The 16,109-nt window shown below is 40.9% G+C and overlaps 1 protein-coding gene across 1 annotated transcript in view; it reads left to right on the top strand.

The window, feature by feature from the left end:
- Positions 1-260: 260 nt before the first annotated feature.
- VWA8 (von Willebrand factor A domain containing 8) overlaps positions 261-16,109 on the top strand; it is a 184,488-nt gene continuing 168,639 nt past the window's right edge. Inside the window, exons 1-2 of the mRNA XM_036379175.2 lie at positions 261-459; positions 12,850-12,927. Of these exons, the coding sequence (XP_036235068.1) occupies positions 315-459; positions 12,850-12,927 (223 nt within the window). The 5' untranslated portion in view covers positions 261-314. The remainder of the gene's footprint in view (positions 460-12,849; positions 12,928-16,109) is intronic.

Below are 16,109 nucleotides of genomic sequence, written 5' to 3'. Positions count from 1 at the left end.
TAGAAAACCTTCAGCGCATGAATCCGCCTCGGCCGCCGCTGCCTCTCCGGGCTGTTTCAAGCCTTCCCACCTGCGGAGTTCAGCCCCCTCGTATAAAAAGAAACCATTCTGTTCCCGCACCCTCCTGAGGGGCCGCCCTGGGCTGTGGGGCCATGGCCCCGCTCCGGCAGCTCCCGCACCCGGCGGCACCGGCCCGCCCGGCCCCAGTTTCCGGCGGGACCTTGTGCGGCTGCGCTTCCCTTCCCCCGCGCTCGGCCGGGCCGCGGCGGTCCCGGTCTCGGTGCCCGGGCTGTGCCCGTGTCCCCGCGGTCTCCATGCCGTCGCGGGTGCTGTGCCTGGGCGGCGGGGCCGGCGGTCCCGCTGCGCGCAGGGTCCGCCTGCTCCTGCGGCAGGTGGTGGGCGGCGGCGCGGCCGCGGCGCGGTGCGGCCGCTCCGAGGTCAGGGCGCTGCACAGCTCAGGTAACCCACCCCGGCCCCGGTGTCTCGGCCCCGCTGCTCCCCCGGCTGCCTCTGCTCTGGCCAAGGCCCCGGCGCTGCCACCGCGCCCTGGGGAGGCCGGCAGGCAGGTACCACCTCGGGCTGCGGGCTTGTCCTTGTCAAGGCTGCGCTGCCGCCCCCGTGTCTCATGTTCGTGAGTGTGGGGGCTCCGGAGAAGGGCAAGGGAGCTGGCGAAAGGTCCGGAGCGCAGGTCCCATGAGTGCGCTGGGGTTGTTTAGCCTGGAGAAATGGAGGCTTAGGGGGGACCTTATCTCTCTCTCTCTACAACTCCCTGAAAAGAGGATGTAGCCAGGTGGGGGTCGGTCTCTTCTCCCAAGTAACAACTGACAGGATAAGAGAGCATAGCTTCAAGCTGCACCAAGGGTGATTTAGGTTGGACTTTAGGAAGGTTTTCTTCACAGGAGATGTGATTAAGTGTTGTAATGGACTTCCCAGGGACGTGCTGGAGTAACCATCCCTGGAGGTGTTTAAGGAACATGCACTCGGTGCCATGGTCTGGTTGGCATGGTGGTTTGGTCATAGGTTGGACTCGATGATGTCAGAGGTCTTTTCCAGCCTGGCATGAGGGGAAAGGGCAGAGCTCAGTCACAGGCTTGCAGGGACGCTTACTGTGGCTCGTGATAGCTCCTGGTCCAAGTGCTTCGGCCGCAGTGAGGCAAGGGGCAGCCCTGCAGCTGGTGTCTGTGAGAGCCACCCTGCTCTGCAGAGCGTCTGTCACATCTCGCCGTGCTCTCTGCTCCTGCATCTCGCCGTGCTCTCTGTTCCCTGCATGGCACCACTTCCTCTTCCCGCTGGGGCAGAGCCGCAGGGTTCATGTCGGGACTGCCAAGGCTGCTGCGTGTCTGAGTGTGCCAGCAGCATATGGTAATGAGATAGAGGGTTGACTTTGAGCCTGCAGTGACCTGAACTGCTCTGAAATACCCTCTGGTGACCTTTGAGACAGGTGATGGGCCTGTGCAGAATAGAAGCAGTGTCTGGAAAGGGTGACATATGCCAGTGGTAAGTGACACTTCTCAGGATGAATGCCAAAAGCAGCAAAGCTCCTAAGTACAGAGTTAGTGATCAGTAGTGATCTGCAAGTAGTTCTGATGGGGGAGTACTTGCTCAAGCTCTTAATTACACCCCTTTAATCCCATTTCTTTACATTTTAATATTTTAAAATCTGTTTATTAGTTAGCCAGTTCATTTCTTTGTTTAGTTTCTGAAAAGTTACTCAAGAAGGTAGTCTTTGAGGGATGGATAGCTGTAAAATTCCTTCAAGAATTTGTGCATAGATAATACTTAGTTTGTGAAAAGTACAAAAAAGACTAGAGTTATTTCCTATCAAACAAATTAACATGAAAGAAAACAAGTTAATAATGAAGTGAGTCAAGTAGAACAAACACCTGAACAAGGTAGCTCAGCACTTTTTTGCCCTTAGTTGGGATGAGTAACCTTAAGAAGAAAAAGAAATTTAGCAGTGTAAAATGGTAGTAAATGCAGCTGTCATTGCATCACTTTCATAAATTTCATCACTTTAAATGTTTTGTGGAATGCAACTGAGTTCAACTCAGTGGTATTTGTGAATACACTCTGTATATATGTGAATAGTAGGAGTAGCCCCAGTTACAATCAGTGATGGTAGGAGTTTTGCTAGAAAGATTTAAGTCTCAAAGCACTAGAGAATCTTGTAGATAATATTAGGGGTATTTGCCCTCCCAACACCTGAGACATCTCATTCTTTGTAGTGCTTCCCATTTTGTCTGTGAATTTGGATCAGAAGCTGTTTTTATTGAGAATATGAAGCATTTGTATAGGGTTTACCTGTATGACACATTTATAGTATTCTTTTTTTTTGGTAAGAATTTCACATTGATAACACATTTTTCATGATCTCAGTTACCTGGTAATCATTACAAAGTTTCACAGCATGTCTCTTAATCACTTCCACTCCAGGGAGCAGTTATCTGTGTCTGTCCCTCCCATGGTTTCTGCTTTATTAGGCCTAAGATATCAGGCTCCTTTATCAGTTCCATTGTACTCTCTGTCTTACTCTCCATATTTGGGACCTTGATATTTAGAATAGTGTTTTTTTTCCCTGTTTTATTTTGTGGGTGTTTTTAAAATTAATTTTTAAAATGTTTGTGTGTCCTCTTGCAGACTCTAGCATTTTTTTGAGGATATTGAAGTTACAAAGGATGATCTGAAATTTTTTGTGCCCTATGTGTTTTTGCTATTTCTGTGCAGCTGCTGTAATTACAGTTCTTGTTGTAAGTGGTGTTGAGGTTGCATAAATAAATAAACAAAATGTATCTTAAAAGGCTGGAAGCTGTTAAGAGTCAACTAAACAGCAAATTGTTGTGTACACAGTAATTTGGATGTGACATCCCTGCCAGGTCAGGGCTGAAATCCCAAACAGGATTTACTGTCTGTCCTGGTACATTCTGAGTGTAAGGGAGGAACTGTTGCCTGATGTTGTGCTGTTACATGAGAAGAAGCCATCCTTCTTAGCTTTTCAGCTCAGTCTTTGCAAAGTGAACGTGGCTTGCTGGTTCACTGGGGGCTAAGGAGCAATGAATCGCTAAAGCTGTCAAGTAGTAAAGCTTAAGAGAAGTCTCAAAGTGAAAGAGACTGCAGGACACAAGGGTAATGGGAATGTCCAGGAAGGGTTTGGGGTTGCACTACTTTATTAACAAAGGAAGCAATTTATAGAAGCAAGTGTTGTAGAAGGCTGACTGTCAGAATAATTTTTAATGTGAGTTTCATGTTTCCTTCTAAAAGACTAAAAAGTATCAAATTTTTGTAGATTGTAGATTTTTGTAGACTTGTGATGAATTAGGTTAAATGCACTGTGACCTGACTAAAATGGAGTTCTATGTAACTCAGTTCACATTTAGTTAATTATTTTAATGTAAATGTAATATTAATATTTTTTAAAAGTTGACTGAATACACAATATTTGAGTTGCTGTAAGGGATTACAGGGAACAAATGCTGAATTTGATGTAAACTGAAGAGCTGGAAAAATAAAAACCATTGCCAATTAGATAGTACAGGCAAAGGAAGGTCTCTTGTGTGCTTTGCTGCTCAGTGTACATAAAATAACTTATGCTTTGTCACTTGTGATCGATCAAAATATATACTAGCTACATTTGCTGTTTTCTGTAGCACTGCCTGTCCAGGTTCACTTCCTCTACTTTCTTTATGTGAAGTTTTTTGTCAATTCCTGTTCCTAATCAAACTTGTGTTTAAAGCCTAAAAGATCTCAGTAGTACATCCAAGTGTATCTGCTGAGTAAAACACGGTCACTTGTGAAAATTGCATCGCACTTCAGAATCCTTTAATGTTCATCATCGGTGTACAGGATCTAAGAGATTGTGGTAAAGATCTATAATCTGAAAGAGGGCTATGAATTTGACTGTGTGTTTGTAAGTGTTTTGTTTTTTTTCCCAGGTTTATCATTGTCAAAAGACTAAAGTTCTGGTTGATGATGGATGTAAATGCTTTCTGGCACATTGCCTTTTCCAATTTTACCTGTGTCGTTATCTTTGTTGAGGTTCACGTGTTGACAGCTTAGAGTGTGTTTCTGACAATATTTTTTTTCACTGGCAAAACCTATTTTTAGAGAGACTTCATTATTTCTTCTTTCTCATGACATTCCTATAATTGTTCCTTGCCTCCGTAGTTGTACTTAGGGGACTGCATTGTGGTGACTGAAATGATTCCAGGGATTTGATTTATGGTGAGCCTTGTGTACAGTTGTTGCGTCAGCACAACTCAGAAGGCAGCAAATGGGGATGGGAATTTTCAAAACCAGTTGTCTGAAAGTTTGCAGAGTTATGCCTGGGTTATTTCAAATTATTCTAACATTTAGAAAAGAAAAGGTTCATGGTAAAAAAATTAGTGTATTTTATTAGACATGCTGATGTAGCTGCAACAAAGGGGTAAAATGTCAGGTCAACTTCTGTAGGGCTTCACTTTTGGTATATAACTGGATGTCAGTAAATAGTTTCTGAGTGTTAATGTTTGTCTGTTGTTTGAAATTTATTTTTTTCTGTTAAACAACAGGCCTGATATGTGTTGATGTGTTCTACAAGTTGTGCCCAGCTTCATGTGTAAGATTGCAGTTGTAGCTGCTTGGCATACTCAGGGACTCAGGATAGTTGTAGGCAATGCCATAGCTAATTTTAAAACTGTTTTGTCAGTTTTGGATAGCTTTTCAGTAAATGTGAAATTTCAAAAACACTTATTTTGATTTTCAGTTGCAGATTCTTTTTGATTGAAATTCATTTTTGAAATTATACTGATGTACTTGTTATCTAAGCTCAGTTAGAGTATATAGTCTGGTTTTTGTCCACTGAGAAAAATGTACTTCAGAAACCTTTGTGCAGTTTGAAAACACTCGGAGCTAATTTTTCACAAAAGTAGCATTGGCTACAGAAGATCTGAAAGGGAGGCCTGGTGATGCAGTGGGCATCTGTTACTGTGTGACTAAGAGGAGCTGGTGGGTATCACTTTCTACAGACAGCTAGCAGTAACCTCCCACTCATGAGCTTTTGTGCTCACGGGGGATTTCAGCCATGCAGACATCAGCTAGGAGGGCAATCTAGCATTGTGTGTGCACTATTGGTACTTCCTAGGCTGTGTTGGTAAAAATTTTGTAACTCAGATGCCAGGGTTAGGGTTATCTCTTCACTTTGCCTGCTGCTTTCAAGTAGGGAAGAGCTGTGACCAGTTTGGTAACAGGTGGCAGCCTGGATCTCAGTGACTGGAACGTGACTGAGTTGCACATCTGGAGAAGGGCTGGGAAGGTGAGCAGCAGAATTAGGATCTTGGACTTGACGACTGAAAGCTTTCACTTATTCAGGAGATTGGTAGGTAGAAGAATCCTTTGGATAACAACCATGAAGATGGAAGGTGCACAGGAGAGCTTGAAAATTTTTAAATTTGGCAGTTTGGAAATGAACCATTCAGCAGTAGCAGAAGGTCTTTTTGGCCAAGCAGGGAACTTCTAAAAGACCTAAAACACAAAAGGGGAACATACAAAAGTACAAGTAAGGACAGACAGCAGGAGTGTAAAAGTGCAATTTGGTATGAAGGGACAAAATCCCCTCCCATCTTGCCAGAGTGCAGACATTTAGTCCAGAAGGACCCTGATGAACATGAGAACTGGGACAACAGAAACCTCAGACAGTTTAAGTATGAAGATCTGCTAGTGGACTAAAGTGTTTCTGGGAAAGGACTGGCTGAGTACAGCTTTGGTGAAAAGGCTGTGGGGTTGTAGTGGTGTCTGGTTGAATGCAGCAGGGGAAGAGATTGGCTAGGGTGGCTGTGGAACATCTGTCCTTGAAGGTTTTGTGATTCAGTCAGACAGAGCCACTGCTCATCAGCTCTCATCTTGGCAGTAAACTGATGTTGAGGTTGAAGATGACCAGTGTTTCTGCACTGTTTCTGATATTTGATGAAATGAGCAGCTTAACACCTCTCTCACATGGTAAGGGTATTAAGAAGGTATGTTCTGGAATTTATCAAGTCTGTGTAAGCTCGTCATGGTAGTAAACATTTAAAACTGACTTTTTGCCTCATAAGACTTTTGTAATTGAGCAATATCAGACTCCCTACTTTCAGGGTATTAGCCCAAACAAATAATAGCTTTTGCTAAGTAAAGATTGTATGCTTCCTTCATGGCTGGATCATAGAATCATAGAACATGCTGAGTTGGAAAGGACCTTCAAGGTTCATTGACTCCAACTCCTGGCCCTGTGCAGGACACCCCAAGAGACAGGACACACACCATGTGCCTGAGAGTGTTGTCCAAATGCTTCTTGAGCTCTGTCAATCTTGGTGCTATGACCATTTCCCTGGCAAGCCTGTTCCAGGATTCAACCACCCTCTGGGTGAAAAGCCTTTTCCTAATATGTAGCCTAAATCTCCCTGACACAGCTTCAGGCTATTTCCCCAAGTCTTATCACTGGTCACCAGAGAGCAGAGATCAATGTCAGATAAGATTTCACATTCACTTTGTTGATCTTTTACTAATGCAGAAAAATGAGTAAAAATGTTACTTTTCTTGAGTAAATACCAAGATTTTGGTTTCATGATACCTTGGACTGTAACCAGTAAAGACACTCATTAGCCACCCCAAAATAAACTATTGAAAAATCTAATGTTAGCTTCAAACCTGAAAATTTAAAAAATAGAAGGTCTAAAAAGAACATTGAGTAGAGATTGAGTAATATTCAAATTTTATGTTTGGAGCAGTTGTATTGGTTTTTTAGAGGGAAAGATTTCCTTTTGCCCATAAAAATCCAGACCTTTAGTGGATTTTTTTGCTTAGTTCAGATAGGTTTTGTTGTATAAACATTTCATCTATTTCAGTCAGCAGCAGCTGTCAGACTGCAGCATCCTGTTGACAGGAGCTGAGCTCCACCTCAATTATGTGTGAAGGCACTGGTGGTCAAGGAGCAAACTTAAACCTTGTGAGTGCAGGGAATAGGTTTCTGTCCGTCATATTCATGTCTTTGAGAGGTTTCCTATACTGATATGAGGTGCAGAATAGGTAACAGTGTTGCTCAGTGAGTGTAATGTTTGCAGCCATAAAGATGGCCAATAAGAGCTGCTATGAAAGTTGCAGGTTAGTTACTGGGCTGCGGTTTTTTCCCTCCTCTGAATAGTGTATTTGGCAAAGTTAAGGAAAAAGAATAAACCTGGGAAGTATCATTTCTGTTTCTTCAAAATAAGTCAGCTCTTCAAGGATTAGTAAGAGCTGACACTCTTGTCTGTTTCTTTATGGAAGTGTGCTGGATAAATACTAGTTCAAAGCATAATTTTTTTCCCCTCCTTCACATTAGAATGAAATTAAGACCTAGAAATATATATTTGAATATGATATAGATTTCAGACTTTCCTTTAACAGGTATGGTTTTATCACATTAAAATTATTATTAGCAGAGCTTAGCACCTTCACAGTTTTAATATGTTCTTGCTGTTGCAGGCTCTTGAAACCAGATGGATGGTCTGTGTACAAGTGAATGTGCAATATACTAAGGAGAGTGTGTTAATCTCACCTATTTTCAGGACTAAAGAGGCCAGAAGGCAATAAATTCATCAACCTAAAAACATAATGTTCCTGAAGCTTCATTGTAGTGTCTTACAGAAACACAGATAATACAAATATGATTTACACATGAGATTGGAACTGTTTGTGTTGTATACTTAAAAAACCAAATACATGTATAGATCTCTTCAGGTTGTTTTCTTTTACAGTAGGATTTCTTAATTTCTTTATTTTAAAATAGCCTTTTCAAATGTATTAATTTTATTCTTTTTTTATTCATGTGGTTTTTTACCAGAAAAATGGCAAGCAGAATAAAACATCTTTCTACTTTCTAAGTTCTTAATATGTAATTCTTGATGTGTAGTCTGACAAGTGTTGCTGTAAATAATTTAAACAGCAGTGGCTTTTTCTTTTCAGCATAGAGGAAAAAATAGTAGGATTAGGGAATAGTCTCTTCTTGGGAGGTGGAGAGGTGAGGAGGGATAGTTGGTGTGGTACTTACTAGCTGTTAAGATCAGTCAAACCTGCCAAGTGCGTAGTGAGACTGCATGTTCAGGAAGCCTTCTCACTGAGATTGTAACATCACATCATCGACAGTGTGTCAGAACAAAGGTCCATCAAACCCACTGTTCCATATTGGCCAGCAGTGAGTAGGAGATGCTGGGGGAGAACAAAAGCACAGGGTGTTCATGGAGGGGTGCCCTGCCAAAGTGCCTTCCCAGCCTCCGGCTGCTTCCTCGGGGGCTTGGAGCTGGAGGTGCTGCCTTTCTATTCAGACTGAGTGGAAGAAATAGGCCTGCTTGTCTGAAGAGCTCTTCTCAGTTACTGTGAAAAACAGATACAGACAATAATATTACTTCTGTCTAAAAGGTAGCTCTAAAGAAGAGAGTGTATCTTTCAGTGCTCTGCAATTACTGGGTACCTATATGTCCATGTATGTGTTTCTGTATCCCCAGAGGTGCAATTCACACCTGTCTTTTACAGATGCAGTAGAAAGAGCTCATTGCATGTATTAGGGCTGTTTTCAGTCCTATATCTTCTTTTTTTTTTTTTTCCAGAGAGTCTCTTCAGGATTGTGTCACTGGTTTCAGTCTTTATGTGCTGCCAATTTTTTACCCCTGTTGCATAGGCTCTCAGAAGACCTCCTGTGTCTGTATCCTGTCTGCCCCATGTATGGGATGTTCCCTGTACCTTTTGGGGTCTGGCCAATGTGGCTCTTGTTTTGTTTCAGCAGCCATGTTTCTTTGTGTATATTATGCACTGCTTATATCCCACTGTTTTCCCCAAAGACTGTGGTATCTAAGGTTACTGTTTTCTCTGTGGGAGACAAGAAAGCAGGAGCACATCTTCACTGCTTGCCCAAGCAAGCCTGATACAGCCTACAAAGTCTCCATCGCAAAATCCTGTGGATATAGCTCTTGTCCACAATAGTGTGGGAGAAGCTTGTGGAATGGGTTGGAGTATATGTGGGCAGTTCCATAATTTGCCATGTAGTCAAACAATTTGGGATACATGTGCTCAAATTATGGGTTTTGCTGATTTAACATCACCATTTAACCAAGCAGGCTATTATCAGTTCCTTGCCAGCTGGTGAAACACTAGAAAGAGCCTGTCCAGAATGACATCTCTGTTCAAAGGGTTTGGAAATGCAGTGGAAATGGAGTAACCAAACATGAATTTTTAAACAACTATAGAAGAAACAAATTGAGATGGGAAAATAGCCCAGGTGGAAGTGCATGATAAGATTAGTGGGCTAATCCTCCCTGTGCTCGTTTAGCTAGGAAAATGGACTTTGCTGTCTTGGTTTATTATTGCTTAGGTTCTATTAAACACTGCTAATATTTTTGCTTTTTGGACAGATGAAAGCTGGAGGCAACATTTGTCTCCAGGCAGCAACAAACAATTAAAAGCTGAATACCCTGTGTGCTCAGCTCTCACCACATCTTACATATAGTTCTCTCCCAGTCCATTTTTCATGAAAGGGTCCATTTTTTGTAGGGTCCATTGATGTCTGGAATACTTGTGGGATTTTTGAACATGGTTAGATGTGTTGATCAAGAGTTAGCGTGATATGGACTGACATAAATACCACCAGAAATTATGCATTTTTCATTTTTCACCTAGACAACACTTGGTTTTTGATTTGTTTGAATTTTTTTTAAGGGAATGTAGGAAATCAGTGAAGGCTTTTCAGTACTGTGCTAATGAACTAGGTAAGTGAAATTCTATCCTGTAGGTAATATTATCATCCTCATGTATTGAAAAAGTTTGACATCTTGTTGTTTTGGCATTTTGGCCCTACTGGGTTTTGGAAGACTGTGTATGCATGTGACTGTTGAGCTGAGGTGATTTTAGCTAGGAGCTAATTAATCACACACTCTTGTCTCGTTGAATATTGGCTGGGGAATTCTGAGAAAATAAACTGTCACTAATTTCTTAGGAATATGTAAGGGAACCTGCTATTTTTAAAATGTTATTGTTCCAGGCTGAGCTAATGAGAAAGATGTCAACTTTTGCAGGAAGCAGTGGGCTCTTAGGGTGTTTTCATCAACATGGAGGTATTTTCATAGAACCATACATGAATAGAATATACTGAGCTGGAAAGAACCCACAATGATCATCAGCTCCTGGCCCTGTGCAGGAATTTGCCCCAAGAATCCTCATCATGTGCTTAAGAGCATTATCCAAACACTTCCTGAGTTCTGTCAGGCTGTGACCACATCCCTGGGGAGCCTGTTGCAGTGCCCAGTCATACTTTTGGTTGAAGAGCCTTCTCCTAAATCTCCCAACACAGCTTCATGCCTCCCTAGTCACCAGAGAGAAGAGATCAGTTGTTGACCCTGCCCTTCCCCTCATGAGGAAGCTGCAGACCGCAGTGAGGTCTCCTCTCAGTCTCCTCTTCTCCAGGCTGAGCAAGCCATGTGACCTCAGCCACTTTTCATATGACTTCCCCTCATACCATCACCATGGGTAGCCCAGGTTAAAAAGGTGTGATGGCAAAAACGTGGTGCCCTGCTATGATCCCTATTAGCTGTTTCCCAGTGAGAAGGGGCAAGCTTGGAACTGCAGTAGAAGAAAGGGAAAGGGAGATGATGCTTTGTCAGTAAAATAGTTTTTCTTACTTTAAAACTCAAAGAAATGGGCAAAATACTGGGATAGCCAAAGACTAGATTTTAGTCCCTGCACTTCTTGTGTCTATTTTTCAGTGACTTTAATTTATGTAAGAGTTCCAGAGTCAGGACCAGGGCTCTAAACTATTGCAGGACTTTCTTTTGGACCGTCTTTCAATGCTTCAGGCTGGAGAGGGCACAGTACTCTTTGGTGCATTTGAAACGAAAATTCAGCAAGGGCCAGAAAAGGAACTCTAGACAGCTGCCTGATTCTTAGCTTTGCCCAGCTCTGTTTGGAACCATGCCACTTCTGTTGCACAATCAAAGAAGTGTGCTTAGTTCTAGTATGATGAGTGGGAACTGCTTGGTTCTGCTTGCCCTGAGAACCAGGGATGGATCCTTGTCTGCTTTTTATATGGCAGTACTGGGTCCCAATTTCTGGCAAACTGTTGGAGCGCTGTACTGCTCCAACTGTATTGTTGCATGAAACTTACTATATTGTATTTCATAAAATGTGGGAACAATCACCAGCTTACTACCTTTTGCCAGTATTTTAGGGAAGAATGGAGGACTGATTGATTAGACTCCAGAAGCAATGTAAAGACGGATGTGCAGGCATGTATGTCAGGCTGTAAACCCCAGTCTCTGAATTCTAGTCAAGCCCTTCAATTTAGCAGGAAGTCAGCTATAAGCCTTTCTTCACTGCTTCCTGTTTGTTACTGTAGGTGATTCTACTCTGGCTGTTACAAATCTAGTCATTTCCCATGAATTGTGTGAGCCATGTCAGAACCTGGGAGTTCTCAGTCCTGTGAGGTGAGCAGTAACATCTGGGTATCCTGGAAGAGTACTGCATTTGAGTGTAAAACTAGAGTCATGGCTGACTGAAAGGAGCACTACTGCATGTGTGGGAGGAGTTTTACTTGCCTCTTTTAATTTGGGCAAGCTGCTTCTCCAGTATCTCCCTTTCTGGTTCCAGCATTGGTCTTCCAAACTGCTTGGCTTCTTTCATGGTGCTGGTGATAGGCAACTGTAGAGTGGGTCCTCCTGGACAGAATAGGACAAGGGGCAGGTCTACAAGAGGATTGGGTCCCTGTTTAATTAAGCTCTGTACTTTCTGCATCTTACTTCTGAGAAAAGCATAAACACATGAGACAGTTCCAAAATTTGGCCTCAGTTCATGGAAAGGAGATGTAATCAGTGTTGTGGCAAAACTATACCCCTGTGCAGCAGTCTTACTTCAGCAATCCTCTTCATTGTCACACATGCACTACAGTGCAGTGGAGGTGGTGTTATCTTTAGCAACAGTAATAGGAAAAATGCCATTTTGCTGAAGTCATCTTATTTTCATGGTCTTAATACTTGTAAACTCATTTGTGGGACACAAACTGTTGAAAGGAAATAAACTTTGGTGTTCTTACTAGTCCAAGCCTCATTTTCCTGGGTTTTGGGCATTGTGCTGTTTTTCAATGTGACTACTGCTGTGTTGGTGCTTGCCCATTTCTGTACTGCAAACTAGATTTCACTTTTGATTTCCATGAGAAAGTGCACAGGGCATGCCCTGCAATTTAATTCAAGCCTGTGGTTGCAGAAAGATAGATAAGACAGGCAGGTCCTAGTGAAGAGACCATTAAGTAAAATGGCCAGATGCTTTAGGTTTGTTGAAACCCAGAGCAAGAAGTGCTTGAGACCACTCAAACTTTGGAAAGGTGCCAGGTTCTGCAGCCATATAGTCAGGGAGTACAGGAAGGGCCCACTGGCATGAATATGTCACTTTGTACCTCTAACAGATACTGTTCCAGGCTGCTTGAAAACTCAGGAAAATCATCATCCCTACAAGTGTTTGTTACTGATAGCTCTCCAGGCAAACATGCTAAAGTTTTGATTTCAGTAAGTCAACAGTGGTAGCTGGAATTGTGTTCTACACCGGGCTTGATTTCCATAGCTCCCAACAGCTTGAGGTTCTAAGAGCAGCAATAAAAGGCAAAAAATAGGAAAAGGTACTATTAATTAAATGTAAATTGTGCAGGTAGCTGATGTACTGAAAAGCAGCAGAGCCTAATTAGTAACCACAAACACATTGGAGGCTGCTTTGTGAAAGCCTAGTCAGCCTCACCACAGCAGGCCTATGATTTAAATTTTAAGGACATGAAATATTTAAAAGTATCTAAGTATGTAAGAACTAAAAGACTTCTTTTCTTTATTTTAGGTGATACTGTCACTATTGGAGATGTGTCTTTTAAACTCAAAACACCGAAGAACCCAGAACTTGTTCCACAGAACTACAGTAAGGATCTGCTTTCCTTTTGAAGGACTTTCAAGGCTTTATTAAAAAAATTTCTATTCACTCAGTCACTTCCCTGACTTTATTGAAATTATCTAAGGAATATGTTTTGAAGAAGCATGCAGTTTAGGGGAGGCTGTCTTTGCTTAGTTCATTACTTTATCTCTGGTTCAGCTGGTTGTACAGGAATCTTAACTTTGAATATAACTTATCCCATTGGTCAATGGGACAGTAAGAGAATCATTTGTGTATGTTTAATTTTTTTTGTTAAAAAAGGTTCTTATCCAGGAATTACTTCTAAACATAATCTCAAGTTGTATGTTCATTAAACTGTGGCCATTTAGCATTACCATTCAATTGTGATATGATTATACATCCTAGCAGTTTGCACATGTATGGGGTTTTTTTGCTGTGATATTTAGTATTCCCAGGTTATCACATAATTGTTGTCAGCAAACATACAGGTCTTTGTGATCCATCAAGTTAATGAGAAGTCAGTTGCATAGTCATGAAAACGCTGTCAAATGGAAAATATGCAGACAACTATGCACATTAACAACGTGCACACATGTACCTAAAATTGATTCACACTATCTTTTGATACCTTATTACAGACATCACTGGTTTGCAGCCATTCTTATTTCCTGGCTGTTCACAGAGAATACATGCTTCTTGAGCTTTTCCTTTTGCACCATGGATCACGAGTGAATCACGTTTGCCTTGTGGCTTTTCTCAGTAACAGGCCAGATATTTCCTGAAGATCCAAAATGATCACTTGCCATTTGTTCAGAACTTTCACATTTAGGCTGCTGGATATCCAGAATGCAAGTTAAAAAACATCCACTAACAACTGATTTTTCTACTTAGATAAATTTGCAGACCAAAACCAAGCACGTGTGGCATTCTAAAAGGGTATGCAAGTCTTATACGACTGTTTACACAGAGACAAGCACTGAGAACTCCTAATGACTGTCATTGCACAGTTCTACAGGTGGAAAGTGGGTGTAATAATTGACTTCAAGTGAATTTGCTTTCCAGGATTGTGTTTAAATTCATTACATGGCATTTTTGAATCAAGAAAACACTGATCTTTTTGTTTGTTTTGTTTATTTTTCAGAAGGATGGCATTGATAATATCAACAATAGCCTTGCCACTGCACAGCTGGCAATATAAAAAGTTTATATTGTTTTCTTAGGTAATAGTGCTGCAGTTCATCAGACAGGCTTTAGGTGGTCCTGCTTGAGCAGGAAGGTTGGACAAGCTGACATCAAGAGGTCCCTTACAACCTCAAATATTCTGTGTTTCTGTGATTCCTGATTTTGTAATAACTGGGATAGTAGACTCTTAATATCGACATGTTTAGATAATTGTTTCTTACCTCTATTTTGTCACACAACATTTTGTCTGAAATATTTTCCCTTGGAAAGATGTAGCAGAAATACAGAAACATAGAACAGTTTTGGTTGAAGGTTACCTTTAAAGGTCATTTAGTCCAAATCACACTGCAAAGAGCAGGGACATCTTCAGCTAGATCAAGTTGTTGAGGGGGCAATACTAAGGAGAAGATTTTATTTGCTTTGACTTTTTAACTGGTGTGAAATCTGCCAGTAGTCTGATGGGCCAGATCACTGATCTGCGTCTGGACTGTGGGCTGATGAAGTCTCATAACTCAGTAGGCATCACACTGTCACTTTCCTACCAGGTGATCTACAGTACCGAAAATTTCCAGTGCCCTGTGCCAGCCCTTGTTACAGGGTGGCCTATGAGGAAAGGGTTTCTGTTTTAGACTGTAATGACACGTCCCATTCCTCGTGAGTTCCCTGGGATTGCAGCCAAACAGTTGAGAAATGTTGCACAGTGTTACTACTTTTTACAGCTCCTTAAATAATAGATTTTTGCTTTTCAGTGTTTATTTTGTATGCCTCTTCTCTCATTTTGCATCAAGGACATCAGTTGTCTATGCTAATCCATTTTCCTTATTTATAATTTTGGTAGATTAATTTGCTTTCTCATTTTCTGTGCTGTACCAAATGTGTTAATTATAACAATGCTTTACCAATGCATTTCACTATTACAATTTAACAATGCTTTTTCACTATTACACATTTTGTTCAACCTGCACTTTTCATCAAGTTAAATGTTAGCTCTAAGTTACTCTAACATCTCTTTCAGTTCTTTGGACTGAGAAGGTAAGAGAATTATGAGAGCATTTGGTAGAATCAAAGGAGAGATTTTTCTATTTAATGACTATAAGAAAAAGTGGTTGAAAACTGATACTGAAAAAGTTATTAAGCATGGAACTGTACAGAATAATGAGATCTTAGCTAAAATCTGATACCATGTAAGAATGTTGTTGTTACTAACATAAGTCTGACACCAAGTAACAGTAACACTTATTAGAACATATGTATTATTAGTAGTTTCTCTCTTTTTAAAAAAAAATTAATAATTGTGACTGAAAGGAGCCTGTGTCATGCTTGGGGTACTGTTGTTACTTAGTAGTCATGTACTGTAAGTAGGCTTACTTAAGGTACAAAATTTTGCTTGTAAACCTAAGTATCAAATGAGTTAAAATTAAGTAAGTTGGAATACTAAGGTATTTCATAGCAGAAAATCTATTTCAAATACTTTGGTGCGTTTTCTTTGTATATTTAAACTTAGGAATTTTTTTAACCCTTAGTGTTTAAGTTCTTTGGTTATTTTACTATGGAGAACAAAGATATATTCCTGCAGTGGAGTTAAGTAGATTGTATTGACTTCGTGTTGATTATCATCTTGTGAGATATTTAGAGAGTGTATGTGCATTACTTAATAGATTCTTTTCTTCTTTTATGAGTACTTCTCTTTTTGCTGTATGAATGACTGCTGCAGATACAAGTTGTTTTGGTATAAATCAAATGGAATTGCATGCTTATACTAATTTACAAACTAAAACATCACATATTTTGAAAATTTCTTTTAGTAGTTAATATTAAATTAAGAATGTACTTACATGATTTCTTTTAAACTAAGACTAGAAATAATTAGATCATTTGCTTAAGTGGGAAATATCCCTAAGAAGGTCTCTGCCATTGTAATGTTTGTAGTGGAGTAAGAACTAGGAGGAAGGAATTGAAGCAATTGCAGTTCATTTACTAGTATTGCATATGATATTGTTTTCTAGCTCATCATTTGTGTGAAGTAC

This window comes from Molothrus ater, chromosome 2, assembly GCF_012460135.2.
Source record: "Molothrus ater isolate BHLD 08-10-18 breed brown headed cowbird chromosome 2, BPBGC_Mater_1.1, whole genome shotgun sequence".
NCBI classification, from domain to species: domain Eukaryota; kingdom Metazoa; phylum Chordata; class Aves; order Passeriformes; family Icteridae; genus Molothrus; species Molothrus ater.
The sequence above is the reverse complement of the archived record's forward strand: the minus strand, read 5'-3'. Positions and strand labels throughout refer to the sequence as shown.